Source organism: Populus trichocarpa, chromosome 5 (genome assembly GCF_000002775.5).
Source record: "Populus trichocarpa isolate Nisqually-1 chromosome 5, P.trichocarpa_v4.1, whole genome shotgun sequence".
NCBI lineage: Eukaryota > Viridiplantae > Streptophyta > Magnoliopsida > Malpighiales > Salicaceae > Populus > Populus trichocarpa.
Genome location: NC_037289.2, coordinates 4,256,099 through 4,280,134, shown reverse-complemented (window position 1 = coordinate 4,280,134; position 24,036 = coordinate 4,256,099). Strand labels below are relative to the sequence as shown.

The 24,036-nt window shown below is 34.2% G+C and overlaps 2 protein-coding genes across 5 annotated transcripts; one reads left to right on the top strand and one right to left on the bottom strand.

Moving 5' to 3' along the window:
• Positions 1-55: 55 nt before the first annotated feature.
• LOC7466858 (DNA polymerase delta catalytic subunit) lies at positions 56-13,563 on the top strand. Of its 3 annotated transcripts, XM_002307006.4 has the most exons (31): positions 57-390; positions 508-618; positions 950-1,056; positions 1,150-1,309; positions 1,443-1,638; positions 1,733-1,868; positions 1,971-2,108; positions 2,354-2,431; positions 2,615-2,706; positions 3,285-3,351; positions 3,464-3,535; positions 4,017-4,103; positions 5,169-5,288; positions 6,151-6,249; positions 7,096-7,203; positions 7,324-7,419; positions 7,541-7,606; positions 7,745-7,801; positions 7,904-7,991; positions 8,099-8,178; positions 8,974-9,087; positions 9,455-9,569; positions 9,650-9,822; positions 9,989-10,060; positions 10,669-10,743; positions 10,849-10,938; positions 11,026-11,186; positions 12,571-12,644; positions 12,742-12,829; positions 13,016-13,115; positions 13,232-13,563. In XM_002307006.4, exons 1-30 carry the CDS (start codon positions 132-134, stop codon positions 13,101-13,103), a joined length of 3,267 nt encoding a protein of 1,088 aa, XP_002307042.2. In that variant the 5' UTR covers positions 57-131; the 3' UTR covers positions 13,104-13,115; positions 13,232-13,563. The 3 variants fall into 3 exon arrangements, with proteins under 3 accessions (XP_024457292.1, XP_002307042.2, XP_024457291.1); XM_024601523.2 differs by having other exon boundaries at positions 13,016-13,563; XM_024601524.2 differs by lacking the exon at positions 10,849-10,938 and having other exon boundaries at positions 56-390; positions 13,016-13,563.
• A 128-nt stretch (positions 13,564-13,691) lies between these two features.
• On the bottom strand, positions 13,692-18,493 carry LOC7466857 (E3 ubiquitin-protein ligase RGLG3). 2 transcript variants are annotated; one of them, XR_002981910.2, is made up of 13 exons: positions 18,344-18,493; positions 17,385-17,609; positions 16,358-16,442; positions 16,126-16,266; positions 15,918-16,031; positions 15,562-15,659; positions 15,368-15,447; positions 15,183-15,288; positions 14,809-14,936; positions 14,581-14,725; positions 14,439-14,495; positions 14,199-14,349; positions 13,692-13,978 (listed from the first exon to the last, which is right to left on the bottom strand). XR_002981910.2 is itself a non-coding variant. In XM_006382810.3 (12 exons), exons 2-12 carry the CDS (start codon positions 17,589-17,591, stop codon positions 14,266-14,268), a joined length of 1,245 nt encoding a protein of 414 aa, XP_006382872.1. In that variant the 5' UTR covers positions 17,592-17,609; positions 18,344-18,493; the 3' UTR covers positions 14,053-14,265. The 2 variants fall into 2 exon arrangements, 1 of the variants encoding a protein (XP_006382872.1); XM_006382810.3 differs by lacking the exon at positions 13,692-13,978 and having other exon boundaries at positions 14,053-14,349.
• Positions 18,494-24,036: the final 5,543 nt, after the last annotated feature.

The window sequence follows — 24,036 nt, the reverse complement described above, 5'->3', positions numbered from 1 at the left end:
AGCCGAAATCACGTGCATTGCACGTGCCATCCTCTATTAAGACTCCCAATCCAAAACTGGCGGGAATCTCATGTCACGATCCCTCCATTTTCACTCTCTCTCAAAACCCCAAAACCCAAAAGGACACCACCATGAACCGAAACGGCTCCACCAGAAAACGCCCACCGCCAACGCCACAGCCACCGAACCCATCACCGGCGGTGAAGCACCAAGCCATCACTCCCACCGTCGACGAAGAATTCCTCGATGAAGACGTCTTCCTTGACGAAACCCTCATTGCAGAAGACGAAGAGAATCTCAATAAAGAACGTCAAGTCCTTACTTCTCGTCTCTCAAAATGGGCCCGCCCGAAGTTATCAGATGGCTACGTGTCGCAATCGCAGAGTATCAGTGAGTGATTTTGGTGTTTGATTGTTGTGTGACTAGTTGTAGTTGATTACTACGGTTTTTCTCTTTAATTTGTTGAAAGTTTTATGGTTTTTGTTCGTGTTTCTGTGATTTGTTTAGTATTTCAGCAACTCGAGATTGATTACGTGATCGGAGAGACACATAAAGAACTTTTGCCTGATAGGTCAGGTTCTGCTGCTATTCTTAGAATTTTTGGGGTTACTGGAGAAGGTAAATAAGTTAATGCTCATAAATTTGTGTTTTTCCTGCTTATTGTTTCTAAGAATTATGATAAAAATGCGAAAGTTTAATTCTATTTGAGTTCTTAATGTAGTAGAATTGTCAAAAAGTGTGCTTTAGCCGAAGCCATAATGATAATGTGTTAGTTTTTCGGAGTCTCAGGGTTAAGCATTTTTAAGAGAAGGGATTTAGATGCATAATGCTGGTTTATGTGGAAAGTGGGAAAATCTTGAATATTTAGATCTGCATGAAAAGAATGTTTGATGTGAACTTATGGCTTGTTTGGATTTATTATTTAGTTGATATGTTGGGTATTTGTTAGGACATAGTGTTTGCTGTCTTGTTCATGGATTTGAGCCCTATTTCTACGTCAGCTGTCCTCCTGGAATGAACCCAGATGATATCTCCCATTTTCATAAGATTCTTGAGGTAATTTGTTTTATCAGTTGATTGGATCATGTATGTTCTGTTTGAATTTGGTTGTTTTGATTCACCCAGTTATCATTTTTGTTTGTGGTTTAGGGGAAGATGAGGGAGGTGAATAGGAACACTAAAGTACCCAAATTTGTGCGACGAATTGAATTGGTGCATAAAAGGAGCATAATGTATTATCAGCAGCAGCAATCTCATCCCTTTCTTAAGATTGTAGTTGCATTGCCAACGATGGTCTCTGGCTGCCGGGGTAAACATCTTAACTATGATACGATGGTTGCTTAAATTTTTCTGAAAGAATACATGGACAGCATCATTGATCCTTTAATGTTTTTCTTGTATTTGGAGATACAATCTTGTTAAAATTTTCCTATCATTTGCAGGTATCCTTGATAAAGGCATACAGATTGATGGACTCGGTATGAGGAGCTTCATGACATATGAAAGCAATGTCCTCTTTGCTCTCCGTTTCATGATTGACTGCAATGTTGTTGGTGGAAATTGGATTGAAGTACCTGCTGGAAAATACAAAAAGACTTCAAAGAGCTTATCAAATTGTCAATTGGAGTTTGATTGCTTGTATCCTTTATTGCAGAATATTCTAATTTTGAGTATTTTTTTCTGTATTATGCTCTTCAAGATGGAAAACTCTTTCCTTAATAGATGCTCCCAGATATTCAGAATTGATCAGCCATGCTGCTGAAGGGGAATTCTCAAAAATGGCCCCGTTTCGCATTTTGAGTTTTGATATAGAGTGTGCTGGTCGCAAAGGCCATTTTCCTGAGCCTACGCATGATCCTGTTATTCAGGTTTATTCCTAGCTTTGTCTTATTAATTATTTCAGTAAAGCAGTCTGGTTGCTGAATTGGATTACTTTCTTCACTGTTTCTGACTTGTTTATATTTTTCTAGGTGGCAAATCTAGTAACTTTGCAGGGGGAGGACCAGCCATTTGTTCGTAATATCATGACCCTGAACTCATGTTCTCCGATAGTTGGTGTGGATGTTATGTCTTTTGATACAGAGAGAGAAGTCCTGATAGCTTGGAAGGTGTTAATTCTGCTGTTTATTGCTAGCTAGCTTTCATTCTACTGTTAATGATTGATACTCTGGCAATCCATACCCATTCTTAAACTATTTCATGGCCAATGATACCCTACTATATCAGTGTAGCCCTGTTTGTACAATACCAAGTGACAGTTTAATGATTAGACCTGCTGCAAGAAGAGCATAACTAGTAATTCTGCTATCCTTTGTTTATGCATTTATGATAATAAAGCTGGTTTTGTTCGCAGGAATTTATTCGTGAAGTTGATCCAGATATTATAATTGGGTATAATATCTGCAAATTTGATCTGCCATATCTCATTGAGGTATTTTAGATGTTCCTTGTACTCTCTTTGCACATTTTCATGGTTGGAGGTTTTCCTAATTTTGTATCATAATGCAAAGATCACTTGTGGATTTTTTTTTGTGGTTACAAATGCTAATGTTTATGTTTGCTAAAATATCTACAGTTGTCTAAATTTAATATGTAGTTTTTTTCTGATCTATAGAGAGCTGCAACCTTGGGAATATCAGAATTTCCTGTCTTGGGCCGCATCAGGAACAGCAGGGTTCGGATCAAAGATGCGACCTTTTCATCCAGGTAACACTCACTATAATAATTACCATGTTTTATAATTTGTTTAATGAGAATTGGTTAATTGATTGGAATGGCCACTACACAGACAGCATGGTTTCTTAAATCTAATTGAAAACAATATTTAAAGTCAACTCCAGTAGTGATATTAGTAATGAGGCACGACTAATCTTTGAAAATGGAAACACCTTTTCTCTGTTTTTGAAACATAAAAATAGGTCTTAATCTTTTATGTCGAGAGCCTTGTCATCCCTTGTTTCTAATTCCACTATAGCACCTTGATATTTAAGTAGTGTATAGAAACTGTTCCTGGGCTCAGTAGCAAGGCTAAACAATTTCTCTCATATATTCAGCATGGAAGAGGTAGAAAATAATACCCATCTCATATATGCCTCTAACTTTTTTGTTGGATTGTAAATTCTGCTGGCATTTATCACTGATTGCTGAAAAATTCAAAAGAGAAAGTGATTTTCGTTTTCTATAGTTTCTGTCACATGGCTCCTTTACACTCTCCTGGTCATTACATCTCTTTCTTCTTTCCATATATGAAAAGATTGGTATGCTTATACATGCTGGTATTACAGACAATATGGGACAAGGGAAAGTAAAGAAGTTACAGTTGAAGGCAGAGTTCAATTTGATTTGCTTCAGGTCTTGTCTATATAGCATATTTGTTTCATGAACCATTTCCTTGTTTGTATGATAGAGAAGTTTATCCATATTTTCTCACATAATTAATTATGTTTGTTCTTCATTTTTCCAGGTCATGCAACGAGATTATAAACTAAGTTCTTATTCATTAAACTCTGTTTCAGCACACTTTCTCTCTGAGCAGGTAAGTTTTTGAGATATTGTTTCAATAAAGCTCAACAGAATTTGTCTTGGTTGTCAATCTTTGTCTTGATATCATTTCGATATGGATTTTCTATAACTGATTTGTCTTGGTTATCAATATTTTGTCTTGATTATGTACACACATCCAGGAATAATCTGTCTTTCTGAAAATCAGTTTTGTTTCCACCTTTTGACCTTTTCCCCCTTTCCCATTTGCTCTTTCTAAGCATTTCTGCCTTAATTTTGGTATTTAGCTGTTCATGTTTCTTTCCGAGATTCTGACACGGGCATGGATTGGAAAAAAACGAAACCTATTCTCATTTACAATTTTTTTTATCCCGAGTCTGTATAAGGTGTCAGTTTACTTCCCTTTAACACATTATCCATTTGATCCTTTCAATGAAACTTTTTCTTGTTTGCTTTCTATTGAATTAAATGTACATCTGGGGTTGAGCTTGCTGATGTCACTTTGTCTCATGCAGAAAGAGGATGTTCACCATTCAATAATATCTGATCTTCAGAATGGGAATGCAGAAACTAGGAGGCGGCTTGCTGTATATTGTTTAAAGGTGCATGGTTTGGCTTGACAACTTCTTCTTTCCCATCTTTCTACTCGGAATCTCTGGCGTATTAGCCATATTGGCTTCATTATTAATTGCATTTAACCTATTGAAATGCTTGTATCAAATGCTGAGTGATTGAGAGATGGATTCAGATGATTGTCATATTGCAGTTGAATGATGGATTTCCATTTTTTGGGTTTTTCTTTGTTCTGCACAACAAGCATTCACATTAGAGATTACCTGCAGTTGAGGAGTTGGTGAATCTTTTTACAAACCCACTGAAGAGATAATTTTCATCAAGTGGGCAAGAGAGCTTGTATTTTCTTGTCTTTCATCATTACTATAACTTAACTCAACATGTGGACTTAGCTTCTCAACTATTTAGGATGAAGCTTTATCTTCTTTTAGATTCTAGATAGTTGCTGATAATTTAAATTTCAGGTGTGAACAGGTATATTCTTAGATGTCCATCTTCCAATGAAATAAAGTCATTCATTATGAAGAGTAATTCTTCCTCCTGTAAATTCTAGTTTTAAATAAAAGTCATCCTATTCCAAAGATCTATTATTGCATAAAAGCATTCTATCATTGAGAGCAGTGTTAACTTTAAGGAATTATATTTGCAGTCGCATTCTGTGAATGTTATTCTTCAAAACTGATTTAAATTTAACTTTTAGGGGAAACTGGTGATGGTAGTAGTCTTTAATGTGGTTTGAAATACATTATGGGTCATGAATAGAAGTAATTCAGAAAGAGCTCCCTTTTCCTAAAGATATTTATGTCTGCATTAACCAACCTTCTCTCAATCTTTGGAGGACTCAGTGTTGACGAATGTTATTAAGTGGTTTGAAATACATTATGGGTCATGAATAGAAGTAATTCAGAAAGAGCTCCCTTTTCCTAAAGATATTTATGTCTGCATTAACCAACCTTCTCTCAATCTTTGGAGGACTCAGTGTTGATGAATGTTATTAAGTGGTTTTCTTGACTAGTACATTATGCATGTTTGAAGTAAAAAGCCTTTTTTTTCTCATTCGCTGCATAATTAACGTCTTCTTGTTGGAATTTCAGGATGCATATCTCCCACAGCGTCTCTTGGACAAACTGATGCTCATTTACAACTATGTGGAAATGGCCCGTGTAACTGGTGTCCCTCTCTCTTTTCTTCTTGCCAGGGGACAAAGCATCAAGGTTAGACCAGGGTAGTGCTATTTTGATGCATTGCCACACTGGAGTTAGAACAGTTTTTCTATGATGTAATTTTTATAAATTAATTTCCAGAATTGAAAATAAATAATTTCACTGGACATCAAAATGAGCTAGAAGGAATTCAGCTGCAGAATTTAAATGCAATGCATGTTTAAAATCAATATAGACTTTCAATATCATTATGGTTTTGTAGTCATAAACATGGTTACAAACTGGTTAGAATTGATGAGATATGTTATTATGCTATTAGTTATGAATATCATTAGTAGCATAGGGAAGGTAAAAAACTATGATTTGATTGGCAGGTGATTTCATGTTACGATAAACATTACAGTGCTACAACAACTTCTTAATGATCATTTTTAGCTATGCGGCTTGTGAATGCAGGATCTTAGATGGAAGATGAGTATGTTATTTATACTCAATTTTTTATACAAAAAGAAAAGAGTACATGCATTTGCAATTTTCAGCACATAGGACTTTGATCTAGATGTGTATAAAAAAGAGAACCTCATAACAGAACTTTCCACTACAAAATCACACATGAAGATCTTTTGTACGATAAAAGTTTGAATCTATAATTGAAGTGGAGAGAAAAGCTCTGTTTCACGGTGACCATGCTGCAATTTGATCAGTGCTCATTGAATAAGAATTCGAGATTCTGTTAGGAAAGACCTTTTTATATAGGCATGCATACACTATGAGTTTGGTTGAGCTATGGCTCTGTTTATCCCTATCATCCTCTCCAAACTAAAATTTTGTGCTGCCTTAGGTTGGTTAGATTTTTTTTGGGTTGCTAATTGACATCAAGTTAATCAGGCTAATTTTAAACTATTGTTTTCAGGTGCTTTCTCAACTGTTGAGGAAGGCCAAGGAAAAAAACCTAGTTATTCCGAATGTCAAGCAGGCAGGATCTGAACAAGGAAAATATGAAGGCGCAACTGTGAGTCAACATCTACATTGCCTAGTTTTTTAATTTTTTTTTAATCCTGGGCTTTATTTGCTGTTCTTGTATTGCCATGAATTTAACTGACTCAGAAAGACTTCAAATGTGTGAAGGAGGAAAGCTTAATATAGAATTTCTGGCTAATTGAAACTATGAAAGTGTAATAATTGATGTTGTTTCAACCTATTTAATATTCTTCTTGGCTCACTTGTGTTTGGGATGTCCTCGCATGCTCATCTGTGGATATGCAATTTTGTCTTCCCCCTTCTTTATTCCCTTTCCATTCATGGAAGGACTGAAAGCTAATTAATAGGTTACTTTGGTGCTGCTGTATCGACTAACAGTGCTTGTGTGAAGAAGAATACATACTCTTATTTGAAAAATTCCCAGTTCACAATGAATTGGAGGCCTGAAACCCCGGTGTGTTTTCTTTATATTGCTTCTGTAGTTCTTGACTAGTTGACTCAAAAACTTTGCTATGCCTGTAGCAAAATGTGAATCATGGTAGGCTATGGTTCTGTTTTGCATTCTTGCTTGATATAATTTAATTTCTATTGCCAATCTGTTATTATTTATAATGTTAAGCTCATGGTATGCTGGCGGGTAACTGTTTTAAGTCTGAAGAAATATTTGTTGGGTGTATCTCTGGAGTTTTTGGTGCTGATTCCATGTTAGATCTGAAATGGTGCTTTTGATGTTTTTGTAAGAATGGCAATCCATTTTGAAAGATTAGCATGACAAGATTAAGTTCTTCGTATATGTATTGTATTCCAACTTTAGTGATTTACTTCTCCTTTTGGAATTTAATATCTCTGCTAATGTTTGGGATGTTAAAAAAATCAGGTTTTGGAGCCAAAAGCAGGATTCTATGAAAAGCCAATTGCAACACTGGATTTTGCATCCCTATATCCATCAATAATGATGGCATACAATCTATGTTACTGCACTCTGGTGAACATTTGGACCTTTTTCCAGTAGCTGTTTTCTTTAAATGTTTAACTTGTCCAAAAATTGATTCTAAATGACAAGTTTTCTGCCAATTTTTTTAAATCTTTATTGGTTTTCGTGAAGGTAACACCTGAAGATGTTCGCAAACTGAACCTTCCACCTGAATGTATCAATAAAACTCCATCTGGTGAAACTTTTGTGAAGTCAAATTTACAGAAGGTAACTAGTTATTTAAACAAGAATTTTTGTTGTTGCTGGCATTTGTTTTCTCATGAAAAAAGAGTGAAATTGGTGAATCCAAATTTGTTATTGATGAGAATGTTATACAATATACTTTCAGGGAATTCTACCTGAAATTCTTGAAGAACTATTAACTGCTCGAAAAAGAGCAAAAGCAGATTTGAAGGTGATCACCTTTCTAATTGCATTAGCTTGCAGCTAGAAGTTTTTACTATATATTTCTATCCCATTGCACAGTCCCTAGATTTTCAATAACCACGTACTCAGACTTTTTATTGCTTATTACAATTTTTTATGATTTTAGGAAGCAAAGGATCCCTTTGAGAAGGCTGTTCTAGATGGTCGCCAACTGGCATTGAAGGTAAGTTTACAAAGCTCCAAATTAATTAGATGATTGGCATCTTCCGTAGCCTGTACCTATTTTCAATTAATTTGAAGTCTTTGACATCTTTTCCTCTTTCAGATTAGTGCAAATTCTGTTTATGGGTTTACAGGAGCTACAGTTGCCCAATTGCCATGTCTAGAAATATCCTCAAGTGTTACAAGCTATGGTACTCTAACAAAATGTGTTTCCAAATCATATTTTTTTTGGGATTAAAAACAGTAGCATACTGCTTACTAGTTCTACTCAGTTTAACTAGTTGTTTGCTTTTTGAAGGTCGACAGATGATTGAACACACAAAAAAACTTGTGGAAGACAAGTTTACTATACTAGGGGGCTACGAACACAATGCAGAGGTATGCCATCACGAACTTCAGTGTGTATAATGTGATAAACTATATTAGACAATGGCAGGCTAGATATGAGCTGGTTTGTGATAGGTAGAGAGATTTCCCTCAGATTTATCTGCACCTCTCAACTGGTCAATGCCTGCCTTTATCAGTTCTTTTGCCGTGTTTCTTAGCAAAAAAAAAAAAACAAATATACATGTAGCTTATCCTGTTTATGCATTCACGTGTATGGATTGGCTCTCTCAAAGTTCTTCAAGCTTTGAGATTACAGACATGTTACTATGTGCATGGCTTGAGATTAAAAGACTTATCTTCTCTCCTAGAGTTGCCCTATACTACCTCTAGAAGTGGCGGGAATACCATGGTGTCTCTGAAAACCAATGTAGTGATGGGCACTGATGCAATATACATTCAAGTTGTTGATCAAACCTTAATTGCAACAGGTTGTTGCTGCAATTTAAGGGTTTGATATTTGGTCCTGTAGCACTTCTGTATGCTGCCCATGACCTTTGGCATGCCAAAGCTTCTAGCATCTCTTTTATTGAAGATCCATCTTCTAATGAGCTAAATTCATATTGAGACTCCTATGAAGCACGTACCAAGGATATATAAATTTTCCTTGAAGAATTATGCTTAATCATTGCATATGTGATTTTATCCCTATCTGTCCCAACTTTCTCTTTACCCCATTTGATACCATTAGAACTATTTATGTATATTCTTAAGCCTCAATTTGGGTCCAGCGCCTTAGCTGTACCTTATTATTGTAATAGCCTGATCTGATCAAGTTAATAATTTCAGGTTATTTATGGTGACACTGATTCAGTTATGGTGCAATTTGGAGTTCCTACTGTAGAAGCAGCGATGAAGTTGGGCCGTGAAGCTGCTGAGTGTATTAGTGGAACTTTCATCAAAGTAAGTTATCCTATTTTCATGGTGATATGGTGCAAGAAGAGGGTTATTATCTATTTCTTTGTAATTTATTGATTTCAGTATTCTATGATTAGCTGGTGAATTTACTATTTAGGATTTGTAATTATTATTCTTGTCGGCGATTTATATTTTGTTGGCATTTTGATTTCCCTAATAAGCTTGTAATGTTGAAGTGCCTTTACTACTATTTTAGATGGTTTGTTGTGAAAACTTTCATGTTTATTTTTTCTTTTAAAGTCAACTGTTGACCTGATTTCATGTGCACTTTTAATTGAACTTTTTTTCTTTCTTTGGGTTGTTTTTGTAATTAATGCCTTCTGTTTATTTATTGGATATTTGTGTGGCGAAGCCCATCAAGCTAGAGTTTGAGAAGGTTTATTATCCATATCTATTGATTAGCAAGAAGCGATATGCTGGTTTATTCTGGACAAATCCAGACAAATTTGACAAAATGGATACTAAAGGTGAATATTGGAACTTCTAAACGTTCAAGCTTTTGAAGTGTTTATAGCATGTCTCTTAATTTGTCATATGTCATGCACAGGCATTGAAACAGTTCGAAGGGACAACTGTCTATTGGTAAAAAATCTGGTAACTGAGTGTCTTCACAAGATACTAATAGACAGAGATGTGCCTGGCGCGGTTCAATTTGTAAAGAACACAATTTCAGATCTTCTCATGAATCGCATGGATTTGTCACTTCTGGTTATTACTAAGGTGGGGAATTGTTTTGGTGCTATGGTGCCATCTATTGGCTTTTGATGTTATCCTTAAACTGCCTTTACGTGTGTTTAAGAATTTCTGTATCCTTACTAAAGCATCAAGCATCAAACATCAAAGACATCAATATTCTGTATTTGTACTAAAGCATTTAGCTTAACAGGGTCTGACAAAGACAGGAGATGATTATGAAGTAAAGGCAGCTCATGTTGAACTAGCTGAACGCATGCGCAAGGTGCTTTAATGATTCCGTTATCTACTTCATCAGAATGTGTATTGATGCAGCTGGTGCTTTTTCTTGTGTAATTATGGACATATTACAGATGATACACTTTTATGAAATTTTGTTGAATTGAGTATATTTTTAAACTAATTTATGGGATAAAATGTTTTTTCAAAGTGTTTTGGCCAAAATTTCTCCAATCCATGAGTTTGAAGTTGTGGATTTTCAATGCAAACCTAAACTCCAAGTACCCAGCTTTTTGGGTCTGCTGAACTTTTTACACTTCCTCGTTTTGAGTTCAAAGTTTCCAGATTCGGACAAGTTTTCAAATTCCATCTGGTTCCAAACTTTGGACTTTCATTATTTGTTCAAATTGAATCCGCACTTATTAAATATGCATGAATATCTCAAAAAATCGAGTTACTAACTCACAGTAGTGTCCCATAGTTACTGAAGTTTGCATTCAGCTGACATAACTTTGTAGGTGTCCTGTCTCTATTTAATATTTATCGCAAATCCTGGTCTTTAGAAAAAGAAATAGATTATGGTTCTTGAAATTTTTAATAATTAAATGTTTCATCTGTATTTAACCCTGTCATAATGTTGCATGTGATTGATAGAGAGATGCTGCCACTGCTCCAAATGTTGGGGATCGAGTGCCTTATGTCATTATAAAAGGTGCAAAAGGTGCCAAGGTAATTGATCTGGTGGCTTTGTATTATCGTATTCTATTTCTTCCAGTGGAAGATAATTCTTTTTACTTTCCTGGTTTATGAAATTTAATCTCCGTTGGTGATCAGGCTTTTGAGAAATCAGAGGATCCCATCTATGTTCTAGAAAATAACATACCAATAGACCCCCAATACTATCTGGAAAACCAAATTAGCAAGGTTAGATTAGTGTATTGAAGTCTAAAGTCAAGTTATGTTTTGGTCATCTGTTTAGATTACATGTTAACAGTAGGGTTGACTTTGCAGCCACTTTTAAGAATTTTTGAGCCCATTTTGAAGAATGCCAGCAAGGAGCTTCTTCAGGGAAGTCACACAAGATCTATTTCCATATCTACTCCTTCAACAGGTGGCATTATGAAATTTGCAAAGAAACAGCTCACATGCATTGGCTGCAAAACCCTTCTTAGGTATGTTTGAATTGCTCTTCTTTTTGCATTTTCTATATCTTCTCTGTTATTTATCCCCCCCCATCTTCTGCATGTGATGAGCATTTTTCTATTGGCACTTTAACCTTAAACATATCAGTGTAAGAACAATTTTCAAGTGTATTGGATGCATAGCAGGAGCTAAGAGCTCTTCTAGTATGTATAATTTCATAAAAAACAGGAATCCAGTTTTGCATTCCATTATTTTCCCATCAGAGATTTTTTTTTTATTTTGTTGAGGGTAGGGTTGAAGCCACATCTAAGTGTTGGGAGCAAACTTAGTTCTTCATTTTAAACTTAGCAGGGTCTACACATGGTGGTGGCCTTTTTCTTTGTGTCAGCCTGATTTTGTGAAGAGTGCAAGATGATAGCTGGGAACATATATTAAGGATAGGGCAGTGGAATGTCTAGCATTTTGTCAGAAAAGTGTATCCCAAAGATTTAACAATGGGAATTCTACCTGATTACTTTGGGAAGGTCCATGGGCCATGTTTGGTTTTCTCTTGAATTAGGAATGGATTGGGAATAGGATTCTGATTCAATTCTAAATAATATTGCTCTTCAATTTAAAACTAATTCTGCTAGTAATAGAGTTTTAGTACAATGGAAGAAAGGAATAACTTATCACATTTGATATAAAATGTCTCATCTTGTGTGGAATTTTAATTTTTAAGTGGTGACCTGAACAGAATCTCACAAAGAATGGAAAATGACTCGCATTCCATTCCCAATCCCAAGTAAACCAAACCTCCATTGAGCTCAATGTCTAAGAATTGATGACTGCAAAAGTATACTAGCTGGCTGCCTTATGTCGCCACAAGGCCTATACTATTGGCATAAATTCATGGTTGATGCATGTCCTTAGTCTCCTGTTATGGGCGTGGCCCTGGAGTACTTCCTAGTCTCTAAAGTTTCTGTTATTCCACTCATGGAGCTATGGGTGCTTCAGCACATGACTTGCTTCTGTAATGAATTAAAATTCAGGGGGTCTTTTGTATTTCGGTCTTCAATGGACCAGGCATTCAAAGAGTTTATATAAACCAACTTGCATTTAGCAGAAGAAATTGAGGAGCCCATTATTTATTTCCCAGATGTTACTGATTTAAGGGTCTCGAGTAATTCTGTTTGTCAAGCTAGGAGGAGAAAGGCAGTGATGCATTTTTATTTTTCTATCGAAGGCATTCTTGTAACTTCAGGAAAACACGCCTTCTCAATTCAAGTCCCATAGTGAATGTAAATGACGCCCATCATATCATTTTCCTTTATTTTTTAAGAATTTTCTCCGATGCTTTGTTTTTGGCGTCTACTAATTATGTGATTGGGGTTCTATGAAAGTCCTAATGCAATTAATTGTGTTGCTGACCAGCAATTCAGATCGAACTCTCTGCTCAAACTGCAAAGGGAGAGAAGCAGAGCTGTACTGCAAATCAGTTTCTCAAGGCAAGCATCTCATTTGAATTGTCTTTAATTTTGCGTGAGATGACTCTGTAGATTTGAAGGAAAGTGTTTGTTAATTGAAATTATGGATTGTTTACAGTATCTGAACTAGAGCAACTTTTTGGGAGGCTGTGGACACAGTGCCAAGAGTGCCAAGGCTCTCTTCACCAGGATGTTCTTTGCACTAGGTTTATCATCTCCTCCCTTTCTAAAACTATTACATACTCTTTACTTTTAGTAAGGATTGCCTTGTGGTATGTTGGTTCTTTTTTCAAACCGCAGGAAAAATTAAAAAAGAAGAGAAAATGTGTTTTTTTTGTGTGTGTGTATTTTCTTTATTCTATTTCTAAGTAATTTTTCCCTTTTGGACCCAGCCGGGATTGCCCAATATTTTATCGTAGGAAAAAGGCACAGAAAGATATGGCTGGAGCCAAGACGCAATTAGATCGATGGAGCTTCTAACATTCTAACAAGGTTAGTACCTTATACTCCTAACAAAGTCAAATATTGCTAAAAAATCATAGATGTGCCGGGAATGTTTCTCAACTTAACGAGGATAACACAAGAAAATGAGGAACTTCACTTCTCAGAGGTGTTTTCCGAAGTTCATGGGCAAGACGGCAATTTGGCAACATGGTTTTGCACTCGTGGAAACTCTTTTGGTGCAGAGTCCCTGGATAAGCTGTTATCAGTTTTCCCGTTCACCATAAAGAACAAGATCTGAGTATGACGAGGTTCAATTTTGCTGGATACAAGGGAAAGATGTGATCGGTTGTTGGGGGTTCAATCAAGTATGACAGGCATAGCCTTCTAATCCTGTTTGTATTAATTAATATCAGTGATTTTGTATACAAGTGGAAGTAGGGCATGTATATTTTGTATTGGTCTTCATTTTTATTAATTGACTTTATTTTCTTTCTCACTCCCAGACAAACGCATGGATTCAGTGGTGAAAGTAAAATGTTAAGTGGAAACTATTGACAAATCTGGGGGTGAAAGCAATGCTGATAATTGTCTAGGACGATGCTTATAATAATAGAGGACAAAACATCATACAAACTAGGATGGGTTTATTTCAAATCTGCAAACAAATTATTTGCTCCAAAATTACAATATTGTAGTAAAGTTCAGATTCCATGAATGATAAATGATTGTTCTTCTGCGAGAAAGGCAAACGCCCGATGTGTTTGTATAGGTCAATCCTCAAGGGACATCTTCTTAGCTCTCCTTGTTCTTCATCTTTTGTTTAGGGCCTAGAGGCTGTTCTACTTCTACAGCTACCATCCAAGTTCTTTAATACTACGCCTTTCCAATTCAAGCCCAATCAAAAGACTAGGCTGAAAGAACAGATTAACCATGATGAAAAAAATTAATGAAATTTGTTGATATTTTACACATGTATCATAAATAATTGATCAAGAAAATGTTAGGTTTTATTTATTTATTTTTTTCGTTTGCGACTTTTGTACAGACTTTAATCTCAAAGGTCATTTTGCAGAAAAATTTTACACGTTAAATCTAACGAACTGCTAATGTTTAACGGCTTTGCCAACTAACCTCACCCTGTCGTGGAAGCTTTGCCATTCTCTCTGGAGTAAACAGAGCGCAGGGAGTCTTGTTTGGCTCAAGTAAACAATCTCAGACGTGTTGTTATGGGCTGTCGACATAGAGGGCAGGCTGAAATGCTTGCTCCACAATCCCTGCAAGTCTTCATTGCAGAAACAAGAGGAAAGTGAACACAATATCTCCATAGTCATAAGTTCATTTGGCGTGTAATTGTAAGGGAAATGCACTCACCATATGACCGCATCCGAAAGCCAGGTCTTTCGGGTTTGCCAAGCAAATGGGGCAGACCTAGAACAGTATAACTTGTATATCAAAACGAAATCCTGGTACAGATATGAATCCGAAGGAGGTAAAAATCGAGGGGAAAAGGTACCGGTTCCACTGAAGCTGTTGGAGCGGTTGGTTGAACTGGTTTGAAGTTTGTCATGTGCGGGATTGATTTGACTGCATTATCATGATCAATCACTTCACGAGGAGGTGGAAGTAGCCTTGTGTGTGGACCACCAACTGAATTGTAGCTGCACAAGTGAAAAATAGCTCAAGACTTGAACGCCCTGGTTTGATTTCCGACAATAACTAAAAATCGAACCTTCTGTCTTACTTTGCACGCTGAAGAGTTTGTGTGGCTCTGTACTGAAGTGGAATTTCCATGAGGGCAGCAAGTGCAAAGGCTGTTTCTTTCTTTGATGCTTCGGTGTTGTCTGACATTATTTTTGTGAAGTTCACAAACTGCACGAGGATAAAAGAAAAATGCGTCGGCACACGTGAGGTTTTGACTCACAGCAGGTTTCAAGACAAAAGCAAGTTTGGTATCCCATGTGGTTTGTCTTGTCAATTTTAAACCACGGGTTTTGAAATTCCAAGACACTTAAAAATATATTTCAGAAAACTCAATCCTAAGCATGCCCTAAGATTAGTTCGCAGAGAAGAAGAGGTTCAGGGTCTCTCTCCTGACACATGCCATATCAAATGTACCTGAAAGTTGTCAAACGCGCGTTGAGGAATGTTATCATCAAATTGCTGCATAGCATCCCACGGTCCATCCCCCACTCCAACCAATATAATTGAGATAGGATACTTACTGTATATAAAATTGCCAAGCATCAATACAGTGAGGAAAGCACAATGTCCATACAATCTTACTGATGCCATTACTTTACCTAGCAGCAACTATGGAGTTTACAGTTGCATGTTCTTGAGGACTGAACCTTCCTGGAGGAGTATCAGGACCCCGGGTAACCTAAATATAGGGAAAAAAACCCAGCAAGCATTGTAAAGAACACAAAGTCAAAATGCATTCACATTTCACAGTAGCAGATGAGAAAGGGGATGAATATAACCGAGATTTAAGAACCTGTCCATCTGCAATAACAACGAGAACATGATACTGTCCACCACTTTTCTCCACAATGTCAATCGCTGCATCAATGATTGGAGCAAATGAAGTTGGACCTACAGAAGTGGGTGAAGGTTGCTATTCTCAGTCCTTGTCCTTTGACAATTTAACAAATAGACTTCTCATGCATAAGGAATTGTCCATTTCTTATTCATTCACAAGACTCCATTGCCTCTTAGCAGCTTAAAGGAGGAATTAACAATACTAGAAAAATGAATGACATTCTCTAAAGCCAAGGTGTCGAAAGGAAAGAAATGAGAAAGATGCAAATCACACTTTGAAATAAGCAAGAAGGAAACAGGAAAATGTCGAACCTGACAACTTCAAGTGTGGAACAATCTCTCTGTATCGTGTAAGAGCTTCCTCAAGACCATTACAAGGTCGATTATCAGGATAAAAGCTGAATACATGCTTATCATGTGTTGATGCTACCAAAAGTAAATAAGAAATAAATCAATAACCAATCCATGAAAACTCTAGTACATAGGGGTACATATAGTGAAGCTATAAAGAGAGACTAACCATCGCCAAATCCAAAACAAGGTATCAAGTTATCTTCATCAAAAGGAGACAGAGTACGGCCAATGATAGAGATGGCTTGCTCATAGGGATTCAGTGTGCTACCGATTGCATGGAGGCTTTTCCGGTGAAATGAATGCCTACCTAATATCATCAGGAAAAGGCATATTTTCTGCACTTATCAGATATGATGAAATTGGAAATTAAATAGATCTCGATGGAATGGAAGAATCACCTGTCCACTCATTACTCTTGGTGAAATCAATACCAAGTATTAGATTGGATGATTCAAGACCAGCTTCTCTCAGGGAAGAAATAACCTGAGAATACACAGAACTTGTTTTGCTTAATTTTTTTTCCATTGAGACAGGTAATAAATAAGCTGAGCGGTATGCTACTCGGTCTCTATTTTTTTAACCCTTTTTCTTAAGATTTATACTTAGCCATGTGCAACTACGAAGATGTTTGTGTGACAATTTTCCCACCAATTATCATGACATCTTTCAGCTATCTGATATCCTTGATTTTTTACTGATTTGTTATTTATATAACTTTTTCTTCAAGCTCCTTGTAAACCAGTGAAGAGTATGTTTACTGTACAAAAAGATAGCTGCATTGTCATGTACTGTACAGTAGCAATGATCAGCTTGTCATATAATCTGCTTTGGATTAAAGACTTCAATAACTTATAACTATTCGACTGTGGAAAGTTCTTAGTAAAATACGTCCCAATGGCTGCAAGACTGGATATTTCAAAACCTGTCAGCTTTAGCAGATTGATGATGAGATTGTCCAGTGGTCAATGGTCATCTTGCTTGTGTTGATATGAATTGCCAAACATCGGTCAGCTAAAGTCCTATATTTCGTGCAATACTCTCAATAAGAGAGTACCCAGGCTGATGTCGCCACTCATTGTTATGTGCTGAGCTAGGTGCTGAAATTAGGCTTCATTCATGTTCTATTTGGACAATAACGCTCATAAACAAAGAAATACTTGGCTTGCTGTTAAAACCATCCCCAGAAGTTTATATTCCCTTATCCACCAAAGCAATATATGAAATCAATATACAAATTTCACACACTTTTCGTAGTTAAATGAAAATCATTGCTTATAACACCTTTAGAAGCAGATGTTTTGATCACGAACTATCATGCACTATCAAAGTTCCAGTCATATTTTGTTGTGTAGCGTATAATCTTATAACAATATTTAATGATATCCGTTGTCTTCTACAATTCAATAAATGAACCAAGAACCATACCTGATCCAACGAGTTGAAATTATCAGCTATATAAGCCGGATGCTGCCTAGGTTGATAGTTATCGTCTATCGAGTTGAAATTATCAGCTATATAAGCCGGATGCTGCCTAGGTTGATAGTTATCGTCAATCGATCTTTCCGAGTAAGAAGGGGATTGTTGCTGAAAATCATATTGATGATCATCAAAAGTTGATTCCCCGTTCCCCATGCTTAACAACTTCTTTACCTATATTACCAAAAAAAGAAAAACCCTCAAAGATGAGGTTAATTTTAGTTATGTCACAGAGACATCAGCATTCTGAAGCTGCAAGAACAGGTCCTTTAAAAAGAACAGAACAACTTGCAAAGAATTGCATACTCCAGATGGTTTTGCATCAACTCAAGTTAGTACAACATAATTTGTTTCATGTACCACCATTTCAGCAACTCAGTGGTGGGAGTGTGACCAAATTCTAAATTCAAAACTAGAAAGTTCACCAAACTAACACTAATTATATAGCTAATTTCACCAAACCAATTATCACAAACAAATAGATTAGATTCAACTCAGAATTGCCAAGAGCACTACACACATAATTTCCATCATAATCATATTTCTCTCTTCTTCTTAATTATAAACCCGATTTTTCCCACAAGACTAACCCGAAATCTATATCTCCACATCGCCTATCCAACTAAAGGAAGAACTTTCCATCTATCAACTTATCAAAGACATAAAAAACCATACAGATTAAGCTAAAACTTAAACACCTTGCTGCTTCTCACTTAACCACCAAACCAATGCCAACAAAGCACCAAAAACCCAAAACCCATCAACAAAAACATATCAAAATCCAAAACTTTGCATGAAAAGAAAAAAGAAAAAACATCAAAGGCTGTAAATTAAAGTCAAACAAAATAAACCACGAGAGCACATACAAAGAAAGATAAAAAAAAAGACTTTTAGAAAGAGAGAGTCACCTGTTATCAACAGAGGTGAGAGGAGAGGGGGGGGGGGGGGGGGATAGGCAAAAGATGAAATTCAAAGAGATATAATTATAAGTAGCTTCAATGATTTCTGGTTATGCCTTCACTGGTCCTTTTAAAAAGCTTAAGACAGGGAGAACCGTGGGAAAAAAATGTTTCAGTACGGTTTGAAGTTACTTTATTTGACCATTTCGCTTGTTTGTTGACTTTTCTCTTTATGCATTTCCATCGCCAACCAAACGGCATTTCTTATTTAATTTTTTATATTTTTAAATTATTTTAATAGAATGATATTAAAAATAAATTTTAAAAAATAATATTTTAATATATTTTTAAATAAAAAAATATTTTAAAAAATAATCATTATCATAATATCAATCAATAATTTCACATTCCATATTTTGTCAGCTTCTCTTCCACTTGCCTCTTCTTCCTTGTTTTTCCTTTTTTTTTTTTTTAAGGATACAAGTAATGTTGAATCTTTATCTATCTCCATTCACATACAAACAAATTTGAAAATATCCTTTACTTTCAAAAATAAAAAAGAAATTAATATAAATAACATTAGGACTAGCTTTTGTTATCACGTGATCCACCATGCTTTTCAAAAAATACTTTTCTTTTAAGAATATATTAAAATAAGTTTTTTAGATAATTTTTTTATTTTTCATATCAATACATCATAATAATAATAAAAGATATTAAAAAATATCAATTTAATATTATATTTTTTAAAAATATAAAAATAAAAATTACCAAACTCGATCCCAGTTAATATTATCATGGTATACCTAGAATTTGAACTCTACGTAAAACGACACATAGTATTTAATTACCATGCAGGTAAACCTACAGTCTATTGTTTTTGTTGTTTTTAATCCTAGTTTGGTCAGTTGCTTAACGAACTACTTCTAGGAGGGTTGCATTTTGGGTCACGTTTCAATAATTCTTGGTCTTAAGATCAAGATCAAAGTCTCAAGGATTCCCACATGCTCTTTTGACTTTAATGTAATGTGGAACAAACCCTGCCTTGTCATATGATAATATAAAATATAAATGTCTTGCCATAATTAAACTCCTTTTCCTTTTACAATTAATTAGTCCTTAAACCAATCTCATTAATTAAGAACTAATTCCACGTATTAAATGTATTAATCTACGTACGCAGGCTCTATATTCAATGTTTAATCTCGATCATTAGAAAACTATATTGTATGATTTCATGCTTTACGTACTGAAGGATGGATTTTTCTCCTATGTTCACCCTTTATATGCAATGTTGCGTAAAGCACACACGAAAATATGTATAAATTAAACGATTTAATTAGGTATACTCAAGGAATTAGAAGATACATGCCAAACAGATGTTTACATAATTAACATCATCTACAATCAACTACTACTACTACTAATTATTATTATTATTTTTATTAATATACGTGAATGTTTAGTTTAATTTGTGTAAATCTTAATTAATCTCACTATTATTATTAATTATTATTATTATTATTATGGGTAGTGGCATCTCATCGTCTAGAATCAACTTTTAGGCAAGTGATCCCCACCTGAAGAAAAAAATAGAGCGACTTGATTGGAAACTTTTGAAATGGAAAAAGGAAGCAGCCGGAAGACCAAATCACAGATTCTTTTATTTCAATAATTTATAGTGGATCATACATTAAAAAATACCTAGAGGGAAAGGGGAATTACTATGCACCAATGCATCAAGACACAAAAAAAAAAAAAAAAAAAACTATTCGCTTAATGATAAAATTGCTCTTAAGCCATGAAATCTTTGAATTAAACATTAAAAACAAGGTGATATTTTCACTATGATATAATTGTTTTTTTTTTATAAATTATACAAGGTTAGACTAGTCATTTTATTTTTTCACAATAAAATTATTAATTTAACCATAAAATAAAAAAATAGATTATCTTTCACTCATCAGTGTTTTGATCTTTCTATTTTTTTGGAATAAATAAATAACTTTATTTCCCTAAAAAAACAAAATCAAATAAACTCTCTTACAAGAGCTTTTTGATTTTTTTACTATTTTTTTTTTGCTTTGTAATATTAAGTTAACTCTGAGGTGTTTTTATATTTTAATAAATGTTAAATATGAAAAAAAAGTTGTTCGTGTATACATAGCCTTTGTGCCTTTTGAGTAGTAAGTGAGAGTCGTTCGGCCACCAAAAGCCTTTTTCTGTGGCGGCTTTTGAATCTTCTAGGAATTTTCTTCGTGATGGGATGACAACGCGTGTTTCAAAATACAAGTAATCATTTTTTTTCCTTCTTCTCTCTTTCCTCCTAGCTTTTCGCACTAGCCCCTTAAAAATTATAGAACAACCCTTTAATTTGTTAATCCTTCATTCTTGGTCCATTTTTATTATAATTTTTTTAAATCTTGGATAATTTATAAAATTGGAATACTTTTTCAATTTTATCCTCCTTTTATTTTTTAGTTTTTCAAATTTGGTGCATATTTTTTTTATTGCTATTTATTTTATTTGAGATTAATTTCTAAATTGATTTTTTTAATATACTTTTATCATTCTTTTTTTTTTCTATCAGATCTTTTCTATATTCTTTTATCGCTATTTTTTTTTTACTTTGAAAAATCTTTTAAATTGATAATTTTTTTTTCTGGTTTTATCCTTCAACATTAAATTTGTTGGAGGTTGAGCATTTTGGTTGCGCTCAAGTTTAAGATTTCACGGATTATGGGTTTTAGAGGGTAATCCGGGTTTGCTTTGTTTTTCTTTTTCCTTTCTTTAACTTCATATTTTTTTTTTCCAGTTTATTCTTTAGTATTTATTCAATTAGAGATTGAACTCCATTTTTTTTTATTTGCTTTTTGTACAATTTCTCACTCATTTTTTAAACAACCCTGACTATGTCAAGTCTTTTTATTTTTTATTTTTTTGTTGAGTTTTCTTTGGCTAATTTTTTAAATTGATACTTTTTCCTGATTCTATCTTTTGATATTTGAAATTATTTTATAATTTATAAATTTAGAATTCCTTTTCAACTTCATCCCCTTTTATTTTTTTAACTTATCAAATATAGCCCCATTGTTTTTATTGTTATTTATTTTATTTGATATCAATTTTTATTTTTATTTTTATTTTTACAATTTCATCCTCATATTTTTTTTTATCAAATTTTATTGTTTTTTTTTTACTTTGAAATTTTTTTTAGATTAATGTTTTTATTTTATTTAATCTTTCAACACTAGATTAATTGAGAAATGAGTTTCGTGACCGAAATTAACCCAGATTAAGGATGTTCGCTCGAGTTTGTTTTATTTTTTCTTTACTTGTTTCTTTAAGTCATGTTTTTTTTTAAATTTAATTATGCAGTATTTATTTAATTGAAAATTGAACTTCATTATTTTTTTTTATTTTTTTTATGATTTTTCACTTATTTTTAAAAAAAATCGAGTTGTCTCGAGTTTTTTTTTTTATATATTTTCTTTAATATTTGATTGGCTGAGTTTCATCATCGTTTTTTAACTGTTTTGTTTTTCATATTCCCATAGTTCTATTTTGTTTTCAATAAAATTAGTCTATATACCACATTTTTTTTCTTGGTCAGATATATATATCCCGAGTTATTTTTTATAAAAAAAATGTGCTTGCATGGCATAAATGTTTTTTTTTCTCTGGTCCTACAAATCTAGAAACATAACTAATATTTTGTTGTAGAATGATCTTCACATGGTTTGGAAATTTCTTTATCGATCTTCACATGGTATGATCTTTGAGCTTGAAGTGACGTTTCGTTTGTTTTTGCGAAGAAAGTTTGAAATGAATGCACGTCACTGCACTTGTAAAATGGGTGCTTGATGAGCTGGGTTTGCATAGTTTTCCATAATGGTGGGTTAAAAGTTTTTATTTGTCAATAACCATTGGGCTTGGGATTGGCCTAGCTTGGAGGAATGACATTCTCCGTAAATTTCTGTATCCATGTGAAAACCCTCCTTTTCTCTCCCAAGTTCTAATTACCTCCTGCGTTCATTCCTTCTCCTCGTATTCTTCACCTTCTTTGGTTGCAAAAATTAATTCTTGTACTTACTTTGAACCTTGATGAAGTAAGAAACTTGGCAATTTATGGTTCACGTACGTATACATGGGAGTTTTCAAGTTTGACAATGTTATATACACAATTAAATCATACAAAAATTTATATGATTAGCACTCGGTTTATGCTTGATTAGTAAGTTTTTATTAGTATATTTTTATTAAAAAACACCAGATCAAGAAAGACTTACAAGTATAAATTTCCAAAAAAATAAGCATGTCCTGGTGAAGGCGTGCTAGGCTTGGCAGTATACCAAGCCATAACAATGATGGGTCCGACACTGGCCAGACCCGAGAGATAATTGAATCTAACACTATCAATTCTATAAATTTTTTTATATAAAATCGTATATGAATTATTTATCAACAAATAGACTTAATTAAACAAGTCTATACTAACCAAGATTATTAGATGTGGTAAAGTCTTTTATGGTCAGCCATAACACCATCTTTTAACTGGATAAAATAAGTGAAATACAGCTCACAGTACAACTCAAAATATCACGAAGATGAAGTTACACTTGAATATCATTTCTTCACAAAAGGACAAAACTCATAGGTTTTTTTTTTTCAAGTAGTCTATTGGGCCTGTGAATGTGAAAAAAGCTTTTCATCCGTCCCGACGAGTCCTTCTCTCTTTTAAGATTGGAGAGGGCTACTATTGAAAAATCAAATCTTTTTGAAATAAAATCTATAGCCAGCAGAAATGCTTCTTCTTGCGAATGGAGGTGCTCTGACATCCATTGTAGTATGAGTGGATACGGCCCTATCACTCTACCTTAGACTCGACTCTATCCGGGTGTTGGATTTCATGCCCTTGAGGGGAGGGTATCTGATTAAGGAGCGCTATCATGAAACCTTCAAAATAAAGGTTCACAATCTTCATTCTCTATTGCATATATTTTAGAGCATTTCTCTTTATAATATTATTGTATTTTCTCTCTAAAAAAATACTTATTTAAGCATCAGAAAATCCTTACCTCCACCAAAGAGAACTTTTCGTAGGTACTAACCACGAACCACCTTGACCTACCAAGCATTAAATATAAGCTATCAACCATCTTATTAGAAAAAATGAATGAGATTGTTAGGATCAATTGATTAACCAATTATCTAATCCAGGAGTCCTGTTTCTAGACTACTTGAATTTTTAGCACCTCATCAAAGCTTAATGAATTATTAATATTTATGAGATCCACAATTCATTATTTGTCACTTGGTGCATCAATTAATAGCATATGATATCATTTGTTTGTACTAATAGCATTTTTCTTTCAAGTTTTCTTCAATTATATGCTTTTTAGATCTCTTAATTTGTAGATAGATTCTTGATATTATGAATTAATTATTCTGAATTTGAGGATTATGTTTAAGTAAATTAAGATTGGCCATTAATTCTTACGTGCATGAGATTGCAAAATTGTAGCTATCATAAAAATGGATTATGAAGCTAATTTATTATGGAAAACACAAATAATTAGTACAATGCGTAAATAGTTTCTAATAGATGTGCTATGATATATTCAATTGGTTTATAAATGCATCTTCGACCTCCTTTGATGGTTTTTGTAGCTTATTTGTTACCTCCTCTATCCTTTTGATAC

Bases quoted from the DNA above. Each gene is read 5' to 3' on its own strand.
- LOC7466858 (XM_002307006.4), top strand. From the start codon at position 132: ATGAACCGAAACGGCTCCACCAGAAAACGCCCACCGCCAACGCCACAG. The intron at 2,109-2,353 runs GTGTTAATTCTG...TTTTGTTCGCAG, and splicing joins AAGTCCTGATAGCTTGGAAG to GAATTTATTCGTGAAGTTGA. The intron at 9,088-9,454 runs GTAAGTTATCCT...TGTGTGGCGAAG, and splicing joins TTAGTGGAACTTTCATCAAA to CCCATCAAGCTAGAGTTTGA.
- LOC7466857 (XM_006382810.3), bottom strand. From the start codon at position 17,591: ATGGGGAACGGGGAATCAACTTTTGATGATCATCAATATGATTTTCAG. The intron at 16,032-16,125 runs GTTAGTCTCTCT...TACTTTTGGTAG, and splicing joins TTGTTTTGGATTTGGCGATG to CATCAACACATGATAAGCAT. The intron at 14,726-14,808 runs GTAAGACAGAAG...TCACTTGTGCAG, and splicing joins CAAACTCTTCAGCGTGCAAA to CTACAATTCAGTTGGTGGTC.